General features: G+C 38.9%; 1 protein-coding gene across 1 annotated transcript; it reads left to right on the top strand.

The window, feature by feature from the left end:
* The first annotated feature begins 1,959 nt into the window (after positions 1–1,959).
* Positions 1,960–16,931, top strand: CCDC174 (coiled-coil domain containing 174). The gene is made up of 11 exons (XM_075513984.1): positions 1,960–2,056; positions 4,161–4,265; positions 5,218–5,318; positions 6,223–6,281; positions 7,352–7,532; positions 9,529–9,624; positions 11,844–11,980; positions 12,396–12,490; positions 12,736–12,883; positions 13,960–14,094; positions 15,819–16,931. The coding sequence occupies exons 1-11, from the start codon at positions 2,015–2,017 to the stop codon at positions 16,733–16,735; spliced, it is 2,016 nt and encodes a 671-aa protein (XP_075370099.1). The 5' UTR covers positions 1,960–2,014; the 3' UTR covers positions 16,736–16,931.
* The last annotated feature ends 2,158 nt before the right edge of the window (positions 16,932–19,089 follow it).

The following is a 19,089-nucleotide window of genomic DNA, read 5'->3' as shown; positions in this document are numbered from 1 at the left end:
TATTTTACAGGCCAAGTTTTCAAGGGACCAAGATTTCTCAATGTGTTTTTGCACCTGCAGTTACAAGGAGATACACAGGACCAAGTCTGACTATCAGCTCTTCGGGAACACTTCATGTTATGAGAATCTCAAGATAATACTCCCGAGCTCCTGAAAGTGCTTGACACCTACAGCACTGGAAACCCTGACAGTCCTATCAGTCGTGTAGAATGTGAGCGACGTGGAGAAGAATTAATGCACTTAGGGGGGAAACGTGCCCCCACGTAGACACTGCCTCCAAATAAAAGGTGGGAATTAGTCAGAACCAACCCCGGGCTGGGCTTGGGCTGGTTTCTCTTCTCAGTGTTGTCACTAGGTGAGGTTTGAACAGGCAACAATGCATGATTTGTTGAAGTGAGACTTAATTAGAACAGCACAGATGTTTTCATTCCTTTGTCCTATTTCTCAGTAATGCTCATTTCTCTTCTTCCACCGTAGATTAAAATAGTAAACCTTATGGCTTTAATATGACCTGCACTTTTCTGTATCTGTTGTCTCCCATCATTTCTCCTTCTCCTTTTAAAAAGCCAAAAGCAAGACAGCTGCACTAGGGCCAGAAATTGCTCTTTCTCAATTGCACACTTCATGCTCCCTGGAATACAGGTGTAGCTTACTTAGCAACTGAGTATCTCTGTCAGCTTTGCAATTCTGTGTCCGTAAACTATTTAAATATGGGCCTGACCCAGCTTCCCAAACACAAAAGCAATACATTTCAAAAATCAAAAGAACTCTATCTGACGCTTCTGTCGGCTGTCACATTGCCAAGCAACAACATCGGAGCACCTTATATTTTCCCACTTTAATAAAGACAAGTGAAAGGCAGCTTCCTCTTGCAACTCCAGATAATTATGATCTTCAGAATCACTTTGAATTAAAACCTATCAGACAGTCCTTTTTCTTCACGGGGATGATAAAGGATGCAATGAGCTACCCAGCATAAGCAAACCACTGACCCTCGCTCCCCAAGAGCCACCTGTGCTCATCTCTGAGGTTACAGAGCTGGCTCCAGCACATATATAGGCGGGTTTGTATTTGGCTATTATGGACCACACTTGTCAGTCCTGCGAAGCTGTGGCTCATTAACTCCCACCTCCCTCAGCGCGGATCTGTGCAGGTAGAGGGCCAGGGACAGCAGGACAGCCACGGCACTTCATCCCAAGCACATAGCTTAAACAAGGCAGCCCAGAGGGCAGTGGTCACAGGACTAAGCCCAGCCTAGTGTTGAAGGACATGGCTGTCTCCAGCTCCAGGGAGCATTTCAGGTCTCATCTCCATAGCACTCATGTATCAACTATGGCAGGAAAGAGATTTTTTTTTTTTTTCCCTATTGATACCAAAGTTTCAACTATGTACTTTGTCATTTAGCCCCAAACCCAGCTCTGGGCTGGCCTGCAATACTGCCAAGCCCTATTTAATTTCTGGCCACGGTGGCCCTCCCCCAGCCCAGCAGCCCCAGAGCACCCCACACCTCCCTCGCTGCTGGCAGCAGCTCCAGCCCCCAGGCCACACATGGCCGTTTCTAATAGGGGACCTGAAGAATTTGGCCTCCACCCGCCAGGAACCCTCATTTTCACACACAACTCGAGCACAGCCAGGGAACCCACAGGCAGGGAGAGCTTCACCCATCACCCAGCCACACCAGGCTGAGCAAGGCTTGCTCGCAGGCTGCCCTGCAGTCACAGCCAGAGGCTCCGAGGCAGGAAGGGCCTGTCATTGCAGCATGCAGCCAGCTCCAGGCTGACCGAGGCCGGGACAACGCTCCTTTGCCCGGTGCTCCGAGCCCGCGGGATGCTATGGAGCCCCTCGCTTCGCCCTCGCTCCCCTGACCTCCCCAACATGGCGGCGGGGAAGGACCCGCCTGCCCTCACCGCCGCTGTCGCAATAGCGCCTCGCTTTCGCTGCGCTTTACGGTAAGGCCGCAAAGCGAGGAAGAAGGCGGCCGGCTGAGGCTGTTGCCGGAGGAGCGGAGGCCGCCATGGACCGGAGGAAGAAGCCGCTGGACGTGGCTGCATCCTCGGTGAGTGGGCGAACCTGGCCGGGAAGAAGCAAAAGAAACCCCTCCGCCTCCCCAGGGTGGGCTGTCGCTCGGTTTATAAGGGTGTCCCTTATAACCCGCAGCGGCGGGGCTCCCGCGGGCGGGCCCGGCCGGTGCAGGCCGTGCGGCTCAGGCCTGGGGGCCCGCTGGGGCGAGCCGTTTGCAGGAAAAACACCACACCGGGGCTGTGCTTTCTGCCCCCTCGCCTTAACCCCACCCCACTGAAATGCACGCTCGTAAAAGCAAATACTGATTTAAAGGGTTATGTTGTAACGCCGCGCGTCACGGCTTCTGACGTCGCGTCTTGGTTCTGTGAGATGTTGGGGGGGGTGGGGGGGTGGGTTGCCCCTTCGCCTTCCTGGCCCCCGCTTAATCTGAGAGCCCCCATTCATGACGTAATGATAAAATTAGGGCCTGAGAGGGAAATAGGGGTTTATTTCCTGATTTTTTCTAAGCAACAGGAGGCCCGTGTCTTGGCAAATCGACCCTTGGGGATGGCGAGGTGCTCTTCCTCCCTGCTCTCCACTAGCCTGTTAACAAGAGATTGCTACCAAACACTTCATTTTTGCCGATAAACAGTTAATGTCAACTGTGGGAGGTTGTACCATGGGTGGTGGGTGGTTGTATGTGAAACATTTCACATTGAATTTTTGGGTGATCACTTCTAAGCATTCAGGGGGGATAAAAAAAGGTTTAATTTACAACACTATGCATCACTGTTACAGGGATCTGAAAAGCAAATGCTTTAGTGTTTGGGACAAATATTAATATCAAAGTCTTCTACTTTCCTGATTTAATGTACGTCTGTGAAATTTGTCTTCTGTAGGACTCGCAGGGCAAGTGGCACGCTATCCTCTTCCAGCCTAGGTGTTTTAATGTAATTTCAATATAATACCGTTGCTGGTGATGTTTCCTAATAAAAGATGAGATGGGCGTTGGTCATAGATGACAATGCTGCTTACGTATTTATTATTAAAAAAAGAAGAAAGAAAATCTAAAACTCTATGAACAGTATATAAAACAGTGTGTCCTGGTTTTGGCTGGGATAGAGTTAATTTTCTTCCTAGCAGCTGGTACAGTGCTGTGGTTTGGATTTAGTATGAGAATAATATTGATAACATGCTGAAGTTTTGGCTGTTGCTAAGTGGTGTTCACACTGGTCAAGGACTTTTCAGCTTCCCATGCTCTGCTGGGTGCACAAGATGCTGGGAGGGGCCCAGCCAAGACAGTTGATCCAAACTGCCCAAAGGGCTATTCCATACCATACGGCATCATGCTCAGTATAGAAACTGGGGGGAGTTGGCCAGGGGGCGGCGATTGCTGCTCGGGGACGGGCTGGGCATCGTTTGGTGGGTGGTGAGCGGTTGTATCACTGTTTTTTTCCTGGTTTTTGTTCCTCTCTCGCTCTTTTTTTGTTGTTTTCCTTCTCATTACAATTTTTTATTATTATTATTATTATTTTGTTCCAATTATTAAACTGTTCTTATCTCAACCCACGAGTTTTCTTACTTTTGTTCTTCTGATTCTCTCCCCCATCCTACTGGGGGGGGGGGGGGGGTGGGATGAGCAAGCGGCTGCGTGGTGCTTAATTGCTGACTGGGGCTAAACTACAACACAGTGGGAAAGTATATATATTTTATGAAAGCAAATTTTTGTCAAGTCTTTTCTGAGACAGGGTTTTATTCATTGTCTGATGGTTAGAAGTTTCCTCGTTAAACTCAGTAGTGTTATTTCATTAGTGCTTCTCTATTTGTTTGCTGTCAGGAGGCTGGTAAAATCTCTGTGGAATTATATGTCTCTTATTCCCATTATGTATCAAAGGATCAAGTATATCTTTGGGTTTTTTTTAAATCCCTAATCATCATTTGTATTCCATGTTTTTTGTATATTGCTTGCTGTAAACTTGTGATCTTTGTGACCGGATCAGTGCTTCAAAGTTCCACATAAAAATGCAATCAACTGCTCATATAACTGCAAATGCCAGATTGTTTTACTAGAAATGCAGTTCTTGCTTTATGACAGTAACTGATGTATATGCATGTGATATGTCTCGGTTCTTTATTTGTTTATTTTGCTGTTGATATAGTTGGTAGATCTCAAAGCAGAACTCTTCCGAAAACAAGAAGAATTCAAGAAAGAAAAGCTATTGAAAGATGCTGGCATCTTTGCAAAGCCCAAAACTTCTAATAAGGTAGAAATATTTTTCCGTTGTTGTTTTTGTCATTCTTTCTCCTTAAAGTAAGGAAGTTCATATTCCAATCTAAATAAACACATACTCAGAGCTGTGTCGCTATTCAAATGTAAAATCAGCATGATGAAGATATTCCTGAAATTTCTATCAGCTCACTTCCAGGTGAGATTCTTGTGCACAGCAGAAAACTTATCTCATGGTTATGCCTATCTAAATCATCTCTTAATCTTCATTCCCCAGGGAGCCACAGCTTTTGTAACTATAGGGAAAGATGTTTCTTTTTTTCTCTGAGATTTTGTATGGCTCCCCGAAGGACAGAGGATGAGAGACTCTTCCAGAATCACCGAACTTTCTTGATAAATGCTCTGCTATCTGTTCCTCTGTATCACAGTGTATAATAACGAACACACGGTTCTCTCTCATGTTTTACTCTTTACTGCGCCTTTTTGTCCATTCATTCTGTAGCTTTCTCGTATAATATAGGATTGCTGCCATATTTGAAGAACATGCAGCGTTTACAGTGTTATACTGAAAACGGGCAAACTGATTGTATTTTATATCTAAAATGAAGGTAATGGAGAATAGAAACAATTCATAGCTTTGTTATTACTTTATTAATCAGCAAGATTGTTATTAATTTTTTTAACCTTAACATCTTTGCCAGAATAGATTTTGTCTGATTTCTGAGTGCTTTTTTTTTTTTTTTTTGCTTCTCAGCCTGTCCTTAACTATTATATCGTACTGCAATCTGTGTAATTGTAGGACGTACCTGCTGCATCCTACAGCACAGTGGGTATAGTCTCAAGTCAAACATGTTTAAGATGTTATTTACAAAGTCTTTCATGATTGATTTCCAAAGTTTGCATTATGGAGTTGAAATACTTTTTAATCATTATCATTTCAATATTTTTATTTATTTATTTATTTGTTGTTATAAAATTGTACTCCACAGAAACCAAGCATCTGGAACAAACAAAACACAGGAGTTGCAAATCGAGCCGAGAAAGATATTGAGCAGAAGACAGAAGAGGAGCATATATTAGATAAATCAAGGTAACTCTTGGGTGCTGTAAGAAAGGAATGCTTCGTAGAACCTGTTTTTCAGTGTTTAGAAAAGCACATAAAGCAAGTTATGCACATTTTGGACCAGTAGTTCTCATTTGACCAACCAGTAAGACCAGCATCAGTTCCATGCTCTTTACCGGTAACGTACAGACTGCATCACAGCAGTCCCATGCTATAAGGATATCTGCCTCGCGTTATCATGGCTGTGTAAGTATGTCAGGTTACTGATTTTTGAAAGTCATCTTTAGAATTAAAAGCCAGGGCAGTGATACATCAGAATTCTGTAGCAAAGTGTTTCTTGGACTTGACAGAAAATGGCTCACTTTTTTGCAAGATTTGACTCATCTTCTAAATGGGTTAGTTGTACAATAAGATACATGTTGTAAATGCAATTTCTGAGCTATTTGCTGTTTTTCTGTAAGCAGTTCCTAGCTCTTCAAAATTGTTTTCTACCATTCCAGAAATTAGCTAAGGTTTTCTCTTCAGTGTCTAAGAATAAGTGTATAGCTTTCTTTTTTCTTTTTTTTTTTTCTGTAAAAAGAGTATTTGAGTGTCTCATATCTGCAAATAATGGTCTAGCTTCCAGTATTTATCTGTAGTAGATAGAGGTGGAATACTTGTTACATCGTGTTCCTGCCTACTTGGCAAATTACACTTAAAATAATTATGTAACTTCACTAAAATTATTTTCAGTATAAACTCTGGAACTGGATATCTATGTATCTTCAGAAAAGTCAGTTAAGGTTCAAAACAAAAAACAGGCATAAGTCAGCTTCTAGTAAATATTTCAAGCACTCCTGGTACTTTTCTGTTCCATTTATCTATCCTGATTCATTTATCCCAGTGTTGGAACTGGTGGGATTGCAATGTTAATTTTTTTTTTCTTTTTCAGGAAGAAATTAGAAGAGAAAGCAAAGCTGTATGAGAAAATGACAAAAGGCGACTTCCCAGGTGAACAAAACTAGTCTAAACTTAGTATTTTTATATATATGCACAGATATGTGTAAAATTTGTTTCTAAAGTTCACCTTAAAAGTTGGTATTTTTGACTATCTGGTGATTTACAGCAGCTACACTATGAATTCACTGCTTGTCTTCTTACATGGGAAATTTTTTTGGAGTTATTATACAAAGTGATTGACATGGGTTATTCTGCTTTGAAAGGGAGAAAAAGTACAGGTACTACAGAAAATACAATAACTTTCTGAAGGACAGCCTGTCCTAGTAAAGCACTATGGGGTGGTTTCACTCATTCATTAAGTGGGTGGAATATATTCTGGTTTTTCAATACACAATCTTAGAAAAACAAAATTAATTTATTCCCCATTATGCAGTCTTTGGATTGCATTGCTGATTTTCTGTCCTGCATTCTCATTCTTGGACCTTTATGAAGAGAAGAGGAACAGGAAGGGAGTCTGGCTCGTCCGCATGTGAATGCCAGTCATGCAGCTAATAGGGTTACAGAATTCTAATCTGTCCCTTCCTTCTCTCGCTCATTCAGTCCCTTGCAAGACATAATTACTAAAATAGAATCCAAATCTCCTTGCAATTAATCTCTAATGTTTTCTTTACTAGTGTCCATCTTTGCCACGTATGACCCCACCGCTTTTCTCTACTTGTCTAAAAAGTACTCTAGTGACTGCTTAACTACGGCCAACACACCAAATGTTAAGCATCAGATTAAGTATTTGAACTGTTACATAAGAAACTCTACACTTCGGAAGTAGTTAATGAGCAGAGAATATTTTAGTGCAAAGACTGCAGCCTTTTCTGTATTGTACACAAATGATTAATTGCTTAAAAAACTCCTAAAACTTATATTCAGAAATAGAGGTTATCACAGTGGAGCCAATTTATAGCTCCAAGTTTGTTTGGCACTGAAGGAGATTTAAGCATTCCCCAATAGTGTGGTCAAGGGCATTGCTAGGAGCTGAAAAGCTGATTGTGGCTATTTGGTGTTGATTTTGTGCTCAGTTCTGTTCTTTTCATGGCTGCTCTCAAAGAATTGATTTTCTGCCTTAGATGAAGAAACTGAGGATTTGTACCTAGTGGATTTCACTCAGAAGATCATAGACAAACAGCACGAAGTACAGGAACTGTATCAGAGCGAAGCTGCTAGAAAGACTTTAGAAAAAGAGACAGATGAGGAGGAAACTCAACCTGAAATGGAAATACCACCGCCTGAGGACCCAGATGAAGAATGGTTGGTACTCCTGGCTAAGCTGGCCTGAGTAGTCTGTTCCTTGACAATTGCATGAGAAAGTAATTTTATTCTCCAAAGTATGTGGAGTGGCACCTTTTTTTTTTTTTTTGGTTAATACTACACATTGAGAAGAGGTGGTAACATTCTTTCATTTCATGTCTCATTAAAAGACAGTCCTTCATGTTACTTTCCTTTCCATGTAGGTGACACTGCAATAGAAACTGCATCCGGGATTTTGAGAAACATCAATCAGGGAAATGTGCTATAAGTGAGACATTGTAATATCCTCTGTTATTTTCTTGCATATTTATGCCATTTATGGCAGTTCTGATCACAGTATTGATACAATTTTATGCTTTGGTGCCTTGAATGGAAATGTACTTCAGCTGAACTTGGGGGTTTTATTGCATCCACCTTCCCCTCTCTAGTTGTGTGTGACTTACAAAATGAGCAGTCGTTTTCGTTGTATGACCTCCTCTTAAAGGAGAGAAACTCTGGTTGGAAAAAGAACACGATTTTCCAGTATTTCTTCCGCTGTTTAACTGCAGCACAGCAAATAGTCTGTGACAATTTTCTGTGACATTCCAAGTAACGACTAGTTTTTCATCCAAGACATTAGGAATAATTATGAAACCAGTCTGACTAAACATTTTCCTTGCCCATTTGTTTAAAATGATTATGGAACAGAGATTTTACTTCTGGTAATCAGTTGAAAACAGCAGTAACCAATATGAAACAGAGCACCCCCGTTCTCCAGTTTATTAGGCCAAGGTAAAATTTGCAATGTAATGTTTCAGAATAAATTGGGAGAATGAATCCAGCAGAGTTCCAGCAGACTGCTAGGTTGGAAAGGCAGATATACCCATTACCAGCATCTTGCTGAAATTCCAGATGAAACAATCACTGAGCGATGGGCTCAACCTGGTTTGTGCTCTCGTCACCCTGAAGTGTCAGAAATTCAAACTGATACATTTTACTGGTCACATAGTGCTCTTCTGTCATTGCCTACATCTCACATCAATGACATGTATTATTATTACTCTCTTGTCCATCTCAGTGAGGCCATATCCCAGTGAGGATATTTGGGTGCTAGCATAATTAATGCTAATAATTCTGCAGTGATCTTTAGTTACATCTAGTTACATCTTCCCTGTAGGGAATGCAGACTTTTTTTCTTTTTCTACTCATGTTACCTTATAATAAAGAACAAAGGGCACTGAGTATATACTAAGCTTTAGATATCCTTAGAAATTATGTAAAAGACTTAACTTACTAAAAGCACAGATCCTTAAAAGTTTGGTTTTTGGGAACTAGATTGCCAGTCATACTTTTTCAGATGTAATACGAATTCTTTAGAATGGGATAATTGAGGCAGCTTGATGCTAAGGAACTTTCTAGCATTACAGGACAATAAGTATAGCTCTTAACAGCTTTTTTGACAACCGTAAATTAAGTGTTCAGTACTATAAAGAGTTGAATAAGAAGCACAATATGTTTTTCAAAGGAACATTTTGCTTGCATTTTAGTCAGCCTTTGTTACACCAGTTGAATGAACGCTATCAGCCTATTCTAAATGAGTTTTAGACTGATAATTGAAATGCATTGTAGCAATTTCATATCCGCAAGAAGTCGATGCCACATCATTATTTTCACCATGGGAAGCAAGTACTAGGCTCAGTTTTATTTTGGTGCAAAAACAACATGACATTGTAACTTTTGAACATTTTCTTACAACATCTTATTGCCAAGGCAAACAGCCGGCTCAAAGTGAGATTGAGTAAATGGCTGTGATAAAACTGTCATATGCCCTGTTCAGAATGTATCCTCTTAACCTGTGAGTCTGTTAATTGAAAGGTGGAAGAAACTGTCACACATGGAGAGACTGAGAGGTGATGAATGCTCTTTGAAAAGTGTCACTGCTTCTGTCTTCTGGTTAAGAGTTCTGTGAATCCGCAAATAGAAGTTCTACATCAAATTTCCTTTGCTTTCATTACAGGGTTGATTATGTTGATTTCTTGGGCCGATCTAGACGCTGTATGAAGAAGGATTTGCCAAGTCTACTTAAAATGGATCAGGAACTTCAAGGGAAAAGGTGTGGTTTCTCTAATGGAAGTGCACGTTTCTTGCAGTATGTAACATACTTTTTTTTAAAGACAAGGAGGAGAGGCTGTGCTTTATCCTATTCTCAATCCAGAATTGTTGATGCTACTGCTTTCTCTAGATATACTTTACACCAACTTCTGCTGGTTACTACGTTGTGCCTTAAAAAGTAGACAGAGTAGCTGCAGAGCAATTGTGCAAGACTGTGATTTTATCAAAACTTCCTATTATAAATTTATGTAGTATTCCAAGGCTTCTCTTTTATTTCACCCTGGCAAATGGTTCACCATTTGAAATGCGTGTCTGGTGTATTGCTTTTAAATTGCAACAGAATGGAGGCCATGGATATCAAATAAATGCCCAACTGAAATCTTTAATAAACTACTGAGGCACAGTCTCTGATGTAAATGCTGACCAAATCTAAAACCTCACTTACAGAGATTAGCTTGCAGAGAAAAGTTCTAATAAATTGACTTAGCAACCTCTCAGATATTTGATGCATCTTTTAAAACTGTGGTCCTTGTACGGGGATTGTATTTTATTATACCTTCCAGAAAATGCCAGAGAAGTGATTCCTGGTTCTGTTTAACCTGGAAACTGATTATAGTCTTATAGCAATTCCAAATTCGTCATGGCATTCAAAGTGAATTTGTTAGATCTCCATTTGTTTGGTTTTGCTCTTCTATTAAACAGCTGTTTAACAGCTCTTCTGTTAAAATTATTATGGCAGCACTGAGAATTGTTTTCAGAAAATAATCTAAAGGTACCTCGACTGAGCCTTTACTGTTGCTAAAGTGAAAATTCTTTCACGCTAACAAGTCATCAATGTGTTCTCTGTATTTTAAACATAAGATGGAGAATATGAGTGCTTTGAAATTGCTGTCTCTGCATTGATACGGATGACAGTCGGTCAGCAAAACCGGCTTTAGCTAGGCAATAAAAGAAAAAGATCCTGCTGCTTCTCTTGGGAAAACAAAATATTTCCCATATTGGGTATTAATATTTGGCATGGATTTCTAGGGTAAGTTAATGGCTAGCTTTTTGTTATTTCAAATACCTTTCATTTTCTGACGTTAAACCTGAAATGTTTCTATATGTGGTTACTAGCACCCCAACAGATGCCAACAAAAGTGATTATTTAATCTCCCATTCTGTGATTTGATAATGATTTCATAAAGCCTGTAAGAAAGGATATGATTTTAGTAACATGTTCTACTAGTACCTTGTTTCAGAGATAGTTTTGTATTCTTGTCTTCACTGTGTACCAGTCATCAATGCTGCATTACTAAATGGTGCCTACAGCAATCTATGTTGTGTAAAAACTGCAACAGTGGATCATACCCAGTCATACTTTCACTGTTTGATACTGTAAAACTGGTAAGTTCTGCTCTGTAATCCCTAACTTTTTTCTCTTTCTTTTTTTCTCTTTCTTTTTTTCTCTTTCTTTTTTTCTCTTTCTTTTTTTCTCTTTCTTTTTTCTTTTTCTTTTTTCTTTTTCTTTTTTCTTTTTTTTTTCTTTTTTCTTTTTTCTTTTTCTTTTTTCTTTTTCTTTTTTCTTTTTTCTTTTTCTTTTTTCTTTTTCTTTTTCTTTTTTCTTTTTCTTTTTTCTTTTTCTTTTTTCTTTTTCTTTTTTCTTTTTCTTTTTTCTTTTTCTTTTTTCTTTTTTTTTTCTTTTTTCTTTTTTCTTTTTCTTTTTTCTTTTTCTTTTTTCTTTTTCTTTTTTCTTTTTCTTTTTTCTTTTTTCTTTTTCTTTTTTCTTTTTCTTTTTTCTTTTTTTTTTCTTTTTTCTTTTTTCTTTTTCTTTTTTCTTTTTCTTTTTTCTTTTTCTTTTTTCTTTTTCTTTTTTCTTTTTCTTTTTTCTTTTTTCTTTTTCTTTTTTCTTTTTCTTTTTTCTTTTTCTTTTTCTTTTTTCTTTTTCTTTTTTCTTTTTCTTTTTTCTTTTTCTTTTTTCTTTTTCTTTTTTCTTTTTCTTTTTTCTTTTTCTTTTTTCTTTTTCTTTCCTTTTTTTTCCTTTTTTCTTTTTTCCTTTTTTCTTTTTTTTCTTTTTTCCTTGTTTCTTTTTTTCTTTTTTTCTTTTTTCTTTTTTTTCTTTTTCTTTTTTTTCTTTTTCTTTTTTTTTTCTTTTTCTTTTTTTTTTCTTTTTCTTTTTTTTTTCTTTTTCTTCTTTTTTTTCTTTTTCTTTTTTTTTTCTTTTTCTTTTTTTTTAATTAGACAAGGTCCTGATGGTAATACTCTGTTATCTGAAGACATGAGAAGAGAACTTCAGAGGCAGCAGTGGGAAAAGGAAGAAGAAGAGGCCCTCAGAAAACCCATGGGACCAATACATTATGAGGACATTCGAGAAAATGGTATACTTCCATACTTTATATCACTTATCTTTATATCACCAATCAAAGAGATTGGTTTTAGAGGAAGCAAGGGGAAGTGCTTCTTGTGCCTTTATGCAAAACTTCAGGTATGTATTAAGCCACATGTGTAATAGCCATTCAAATTACCAGTACATAAATCTAGATTTATTTTTCCTCAGGTTGTATTTTTCTCAAATGTATTTTTCAAATCTCATTAAATCCTCCTGTTTTCTCCTTCAGGAAGCTTCACTTCATGCATCATCTAAAACAAGCCTATTTTAGCCATCTAAAACTAATGCTGTGTATGTTCTTGGGAGTAGTTCAGTGCCTGAAAGCAGGGTGTATGGTGCTTGTAGTTATTGTCAATTATAAACTGAGTGCAACTTAAATTTATTGATTTTCTTCTTCTTTTCAGAGGCCAGACAGCTTGGTGTTGGTTACTTTGCCTTTTCTCGTGACAAAGAACTTAGGAATAAACAACGGGCAACACTGGATATGCTAAGAGAGCAGGTATGAGTTTAAAGAGCAAATTGGAGTATGAGGGCATCCCAGTTTCAGTGGTCACTGTATTTGATTTGTTGTGTAAGTCTTACACTAGGTGATGCCTGCAGCTGGCTCTGAAAAAATTGGGCCTCTTTTTCCCTGCTGAAACATGGTACTTGATGAGGATTGCTTTTAGTTGTTTAGTGAAGGAAGATATGTAGTTGATTATAATGCCAAAGAAAGATTAATTCATGTTTTTCTTTGCTGTTAAGACACTTGATCAGAGAACTAAACGTGAACAGTTAAAAGAAAAAAGGAAGGCAGCTCTAGATGCAAGGCTGTCTAAACTTCGAGCACGGAAGATTAAGAAGTTAAGGGAAGCTGGATTAGAGGAAGAAGCAGAAAAATTGGAGAATGGAGGTATGATCTGCTGCCTTTTTAAGTTAAATACTTGCTGTTTCATCTTGTACTTGATCAATGGACAGGCATATTCTAATTGATTTAGGTTTGGACATTCAATATATTGGTATTATGAATTCTATATATACAATTAGTGTAACTGTTAAGATAATGAGAGTTCATATAATTGTGTGTAGATATAAACTCATGCCAGAAACAGCTTAATAATGCAGGTAGAAATATGATACGTAGATTGTAGGCTTTTTTGATTCACACCTGACAGCAGGAATTATGTGGGTTAGTTATGCAGGTTGAGGTTAGAGCTGCTGAAATTTTACTGGCTTTTTCTTTTTTTAAGATGAAGTAGAATAAAAAGTAGTCAGAATTAACAAGTTAATAACAAGTTAATTCTGATTTCATATAATATACACTGCTACAGTTTCAGTGCAGTCTGTAAATTGGACATACAGCTGACTTTAGGATTTAGGATGATGAATCTGAGTTCTAATCCCATCTCTGCCCTGTCTTCCTTATGACACTACGAGTCACTTGTACTGTCTGTCTCCTACTGTAAAATGTAGCTAATATTTCACCATGTCAGAATTCTATGCAAGTGATTAACTGTGAAGTGTTCTGGAAACGAAGAACAGTAATGTGCCACTGCTAACTGTTACTGTTGTTCAGAAGAATAAGAATGCAAATTGTTTTCTCCAGTAAATGAAATGGAGATAACATGCTAATGTTCTTATTTTTACCAATTTTCTAGCTTCAGTATAACACTCAGCACATTCCTTTTTGGGTTATTAGGCAATAGATTTTCAGCAGTCTTTTTGATACAACTAGAAAGCTAATGAAGTTTCTCTTGGTAGATATGCTTCCTGATTATCTGGTTTACCCATTATCTTTTCTGAACTAATATGCAGTAATTAAAAAAAAAAATCACCTCCCCACTCAGATGCATTTCATTATTAGAATGAAATTAGATCACTAGTATGAGCTCTATAAATGCAAATAACTCTTCCTTCCTATTCCTCCTGTGAAGTTCATACAGATTTTATCCCGTTACTAACAAAAACTACTATCTTTCTGTAACATAGAGTTGAAAGGTGTTACTGAGGAAGTGGAAGCTCCGAGAGTTACTGCAGCAAGTAGAAAGGTAGAGGTTGTCATCCAGGAGAGAAGAGATACAAAGCCTGGCGTACCTTATGTCCGAGAGTGGGATAAAGGCAAAGGTAAGGAAATGTAGATTCTTAAACATTGTTAGGAAGCAGTGTGCACACTGCTATTTTAATTTCTATTTTGTGACAAAGTATGGTAAGACTCAGAAGCAACTAAATACTTTCTCCCTTCATGTTGATAACTACCTAGTGTCCAGTGCAGTGATTGACAAGGCATGCCTCAGTACCAGTAGCTGCTACAATGTCCCCATAATTTTTTTCTTCTATATGAGTTATTCCATTTCTGGATGATTCAGAGAGGTTGACAGAATGACAAATGTCATAGTTCATAAGATTTATTGTCTTTCAGTGTGATGTTTTCTTGATATATTTCTGTAGTTTGTGCTATGTGATGGCAGGATGTATTACACTGAAACAAGTCCAGGATGATACTAAAAAGTGATGCAAGCAGAGACCACTTCAGTGCCAATGTCCCATCTTGAAGCATCTTCCTTGTCACAACATCAAGTGATGGCTGTCTTCTAGATCCCTCCCAAACCCACTAACTCGTTTTGCACCAGTTATCTAGGCTCATGCACATCCTTGTAATCTGATGCCTGACTTTTAAGTAAAAGCAAACAAGGAATAGGCAAAAGCACATAAATGTCCACCTTCTTTAGTACTCCTGTAAGAGCAGCATTCCTGTTCTGTGCAATACTGATACTACCAGCTTCTATTTACTTTCCACAGTCTCTCTTTGTGTTCAGTTAATGAACATCGTTGTGAGGGGAAACTTTGTGGTTCCATTAAAAACCAAAACTTTCAGGGCCTATCTGTTAAATCTTTATCCTGCCCGACGCTGTTTTTTTCCTACCTCTGAGGAATCCTAGTATCTGACTGACACTCAAGAAGCACTGTGCTACACAATAAATATTACAGTCAGAAAGAAGAGGACAGCTTACTCTAAAATGTGAAGTAGAATAACTTGTTCACTGAACATAAATGTAACACAAGCATCTAAATTAGTATAAGAAGGGATAAACAAATTCTTCACTCTTAGATGTTTTCCTCCTTACTATTTCATATTTTTTTTCTATTTTTACCAAAGCAAAGGAAGAAGTCCTGCTCTGATTGGGGCTCTATTTTGCTACATCAGACAAATGTGTAACCATTCTGTATCAAAATTTTCTACTTAATTTCTTACAGAAGTCTTGGTAGAAATGAATACTGAAAAGAATTTTACTGGTTTTAGAGAGCAGGTTTGGGTGACATCTTCGGAGTAGGTTTGGGGGATATCTTTTTAGGTGTGGTGATCTTGAGCTGTCATTCCATTGCAGTACTTCAGAACTATTTTTAATCAGCTGTCATAGTAACTAGAATATCTACCACTTCTTTTGAAATAAAGAAGTTACTGGTTTTCGCCTGTGCCCACTAGAGATAATCTCATCATCTCCATCTTCTAATAACTAAGCTCTTAATGCTTTGATTGGTTTGTATTTTGATTCACCCCTAACTAATTAGTCGGTTTTCATAACCAATGACCACATTGTTAGAGGATCTTAAAGTGACTAGGATGAGTTACGTAGAGGATGGTGGTTATCTTTAATGCTCAATGCTTTTGTTCCTGCTCTGTAAAGGAAGTGGACTGTCAGCAGCAATCTAGTACTAGATGGAAAAGTAACTTCAAATGGCTTTACACAGCTGCATCTTCTCTGTTTGCTAATTTGTTTTCCCTCCTTTCTGACTGATCTTCAGACCCTGAAATCTATATTCAATCTACTTTTCCCTGTTTCTAACAGAACTGATGTTTGGACAATGGTCAAAGAAACAGGAAGAACTCAGAGATGAGCGAGATCCAGAATTTGCACCACCCTCTGATTACTTTATGGGACAAAAGAAAGATGATAATTACAGAAGTCAGAATTTGAACAGTCCTGAAACCTCCTCTGAAAAACTAGAAACGGAGACAGCACAAAAGCAAGAGATGCCATCAGTGCAGGCCAACGGCAGCAGCACTGAAGATGTGCCACCATCAGTGCAGGCTTACCACAGCAATGTTCAAGATGAGTCAGCATCAAGAGAGGCCTGTGGCAGTGACACTCAGGATGTGCCGTCATCAGCAGAGGATGACAGCAGTGATGATGAGGAGGATATGCTGCCACCAGCACAGGCTTATGGCTACGGTGCTCAAGGTGTGCCGCCGTCGATGCAGGCTTATGGCTACGGTGCTCAAGATGTGCTGTCATCAATGCAGGCTTACGGCTATAGCACTCATGATATGCCATTTCCAATGCAGGCTTATGGCTACGGTGCTCAAGGCATGCTGCCACCAATGCACGCTTATGGCTACAGTGCTCATGATATGCCATTTTCAATGCAGGCTTACGGCTACGGCACCCAAGATGTGCCACCGGCAATGCAGGCCTACGGCTGCAGCGCTCAAGATGTGCCGCCACCAATGCAGGCCTGTGGCTGCAGTGCCCAAGATGTGCCGCCACCAATGCAGGCCTGTGGCTGCAGTGCCCAAGATGTGCCACCACCAATGCAGGCCTGTGGCTGCAGCGCCCAAGATGTGCCGCCATCAGTACAGGCCTGTGGCTGCAGCGCCCAAGATGTGCCGCCATCAGCGCAGACTGACAGCAGTGACACTCAAAATCAGGAACCACTTTACCAAAGTTTAGATGATATGCTGTCTTATTACAGACAAGTGACTTGAACTGAGCAAAAAGATAAGCAATAATCGTGATTTAAAGAACTGAAATAGAATTATCTTATCGGCAAGAATATTATTTTCCCACATCTGGGAAAAATAAGTTTCTGTAAGTAGATCAAAATAAATCTCCTGGAGACCTAAGCTATTTTACATCACAGCTGTACTTTTGCCCTGTTGGTTCTTCCCCCCCCCCCCCCCCCCTTTATTAAAATTATGTGGGTTTGTTTGGGGTTTGTTTTTTGGGTTTTTTTTTTTTTTGGCAGTACTTACTTAGTTTAGTACATATTTCATTTTAACTCTCTGCCACCTACACCTGAACTTTGAGGTATATTAATGGCTTTCTTTCAAAAGATGAACTCTTCCTTTACTCTGTCGCTCCCCAGCTTCTGGTTTGGAGGTACTACAAGTTCAGTGATATCTGTAGAAACAGTATTGAAATGGCAGGCCCTCTGCTGCTAAATACAGAAAGATTTTAGGAAATTTGTTACCTACTTAACCTCCTGCCTTTAGGAAGTACAGAATATTATCTAGTGAACAGTGGTGGAGGATGGTTCACATGGTCGTAACAGCTTCTGCATTCCTGAGGTCAGTATATAACTCATCATTCTGTGAAGCAAATTAGAGTGGAGAGAGGCATTGCAGAAATCAATAAATAATGATGGTTAGACTAAGAATAAACACTTCACTAAAGCAGAAGTCTTGACATCTGAAATTACTGTCTTACTGGTTTAGAAAATGCTCTCATAATTCTCTAAGTGCATTTTTCTCACATCATGTTATATTTATGGCTTTACTTTATTTAATACTTTTTTCCAAAAACTGTGATATTGCAGTCATTATATATAAAAAGCAGACCAACCTTTACCAAACAAGCTTTTATTTCAGAATCTCAGTAAAGGAGAATAATACATATTTATCACATAGAACATTTTTATTTCTGAAGATAATTTAGATACCCCCAATTTGTATTTTAAAAGCTCATACAAGGATTAAGACCTAGAAAAGCAGGTTAGAATGGGAATTTCCTGGATTGTCTAAAGTTAAATGACAGTGATACTGTCAAAGAAGAGAACATCTGATTGAAATAGTGAACTGGCCAAAGAGACAGACGTAATGTGCTACTCTTGTGTGCTTCAGTCAGATCTCTGCTTTGCAAAGCCTGGTGAACAGCAATGTGTTCAAGGTCACTGAGCAAACTTAGTAACATGCAGAACACATTCACTGTCCCCAAACTGTTTTAACCTCAGCTAGTAAACACACTTCCATCTCTCTTCTTTCCTATATCACTGGCTTTTGCACAAGAATTTGCAGAGCAGCAATAACACCTCACAGGAGGAATGACATCCCACAAGAGCACCAGTGGTACCATTTTAAAGCTACAAAATACCCCAGTCTTTTATCCTTACCAAATGGTTAAGAGACTGGAGCTTTATGATAACTTTGGGTTTCTGTTTCTCTGAACAGACCTAGAACTTGAGGATAGTATGGCACTATTAATGGCCACATCCACCTGACATGCACAGAAAACTTAGCAGCAGCTCCTTGTGTTTGCTGCTGCTGACACTGACCTGAACTCAGCTGCTGCATGTGGCATTAGGGTGTATATTTCTTCCTTTCCTTGAATCTCTTCAGTATGAATAAAGAACCTGAAAATAAATAATGATCGTATACTAATGACTGAAACACAGAGGAAGATGTTACAAACCCATCTGGTTTTACCAAATGTGACAGCATCAATGCAGTATTTTTCCCTCATAAATTTGGTACAATCTCAGGTTAGTCACTATCCATGAGATGGCAGTCTAGGCTTACTGACTTTCTGTAAGAAGTTCTACCAGTATATACCTATTTTCTGCTATTTATTTCCTAGTGACATTGAAGTAGTCTCTGATGACCCTGATCTGAGTAGAATTTTTTCAAATGCTGCGTCACCTCACATTTAATTTTGAGTTTAAAACAGTTGTGTTTTAGCAGCTTTCTTCCACAAAGATAGTAAGTGGTCAAAACGCAAATTTCAAATTTGACTAGTTAGGAAAACAGTCTTCATGCAATGCCACTAGTTGTTGAACTTGTACATAGAAACTGATGTTAAATGTTGTAATGTTTCATTAAGAAGTGTTTGGTTGCCCACAGAGTCAGCAAGGCAAAAGCTAATTGCTAAGCTAAAGTTACTTGCAAAGACTCTACTACTTCTTTAGGGTACCAAACTCCTTTGAGTAAATTTCCTAGGTATCCACTACCAGATTCCACTGCTGTGCCTCACCAGGGGGATCACCACCTTTGTCCTCATGCTTACCCATGATCCACTGGTACGGCTGGAACATGTCTAATATCATGTTGACAGAAGTGACTTAATA

Source organism: Mycteria americana, chromosome 11 (genome assembly GCF_035582795.1).
Source record: "Mycteria americana isolate JAX WOST 10 ecotype Jacksonville Zoo and Gardens chromosome 11, USCA_MyAme_1.0, whole genome shotgun sequence".
Classification (NCBI taxonomy): domain Eukaryota; kingdom Metazoa; phylum Chordata; class Aves; order Ciconiiformes; family Ciconiidae; genus Mycteria; species Mycteria americana.
Note: the sequence above shows the minus strand (reverse complement) of the source record. Positions and strands in the feature narration are given on the sequence as shown.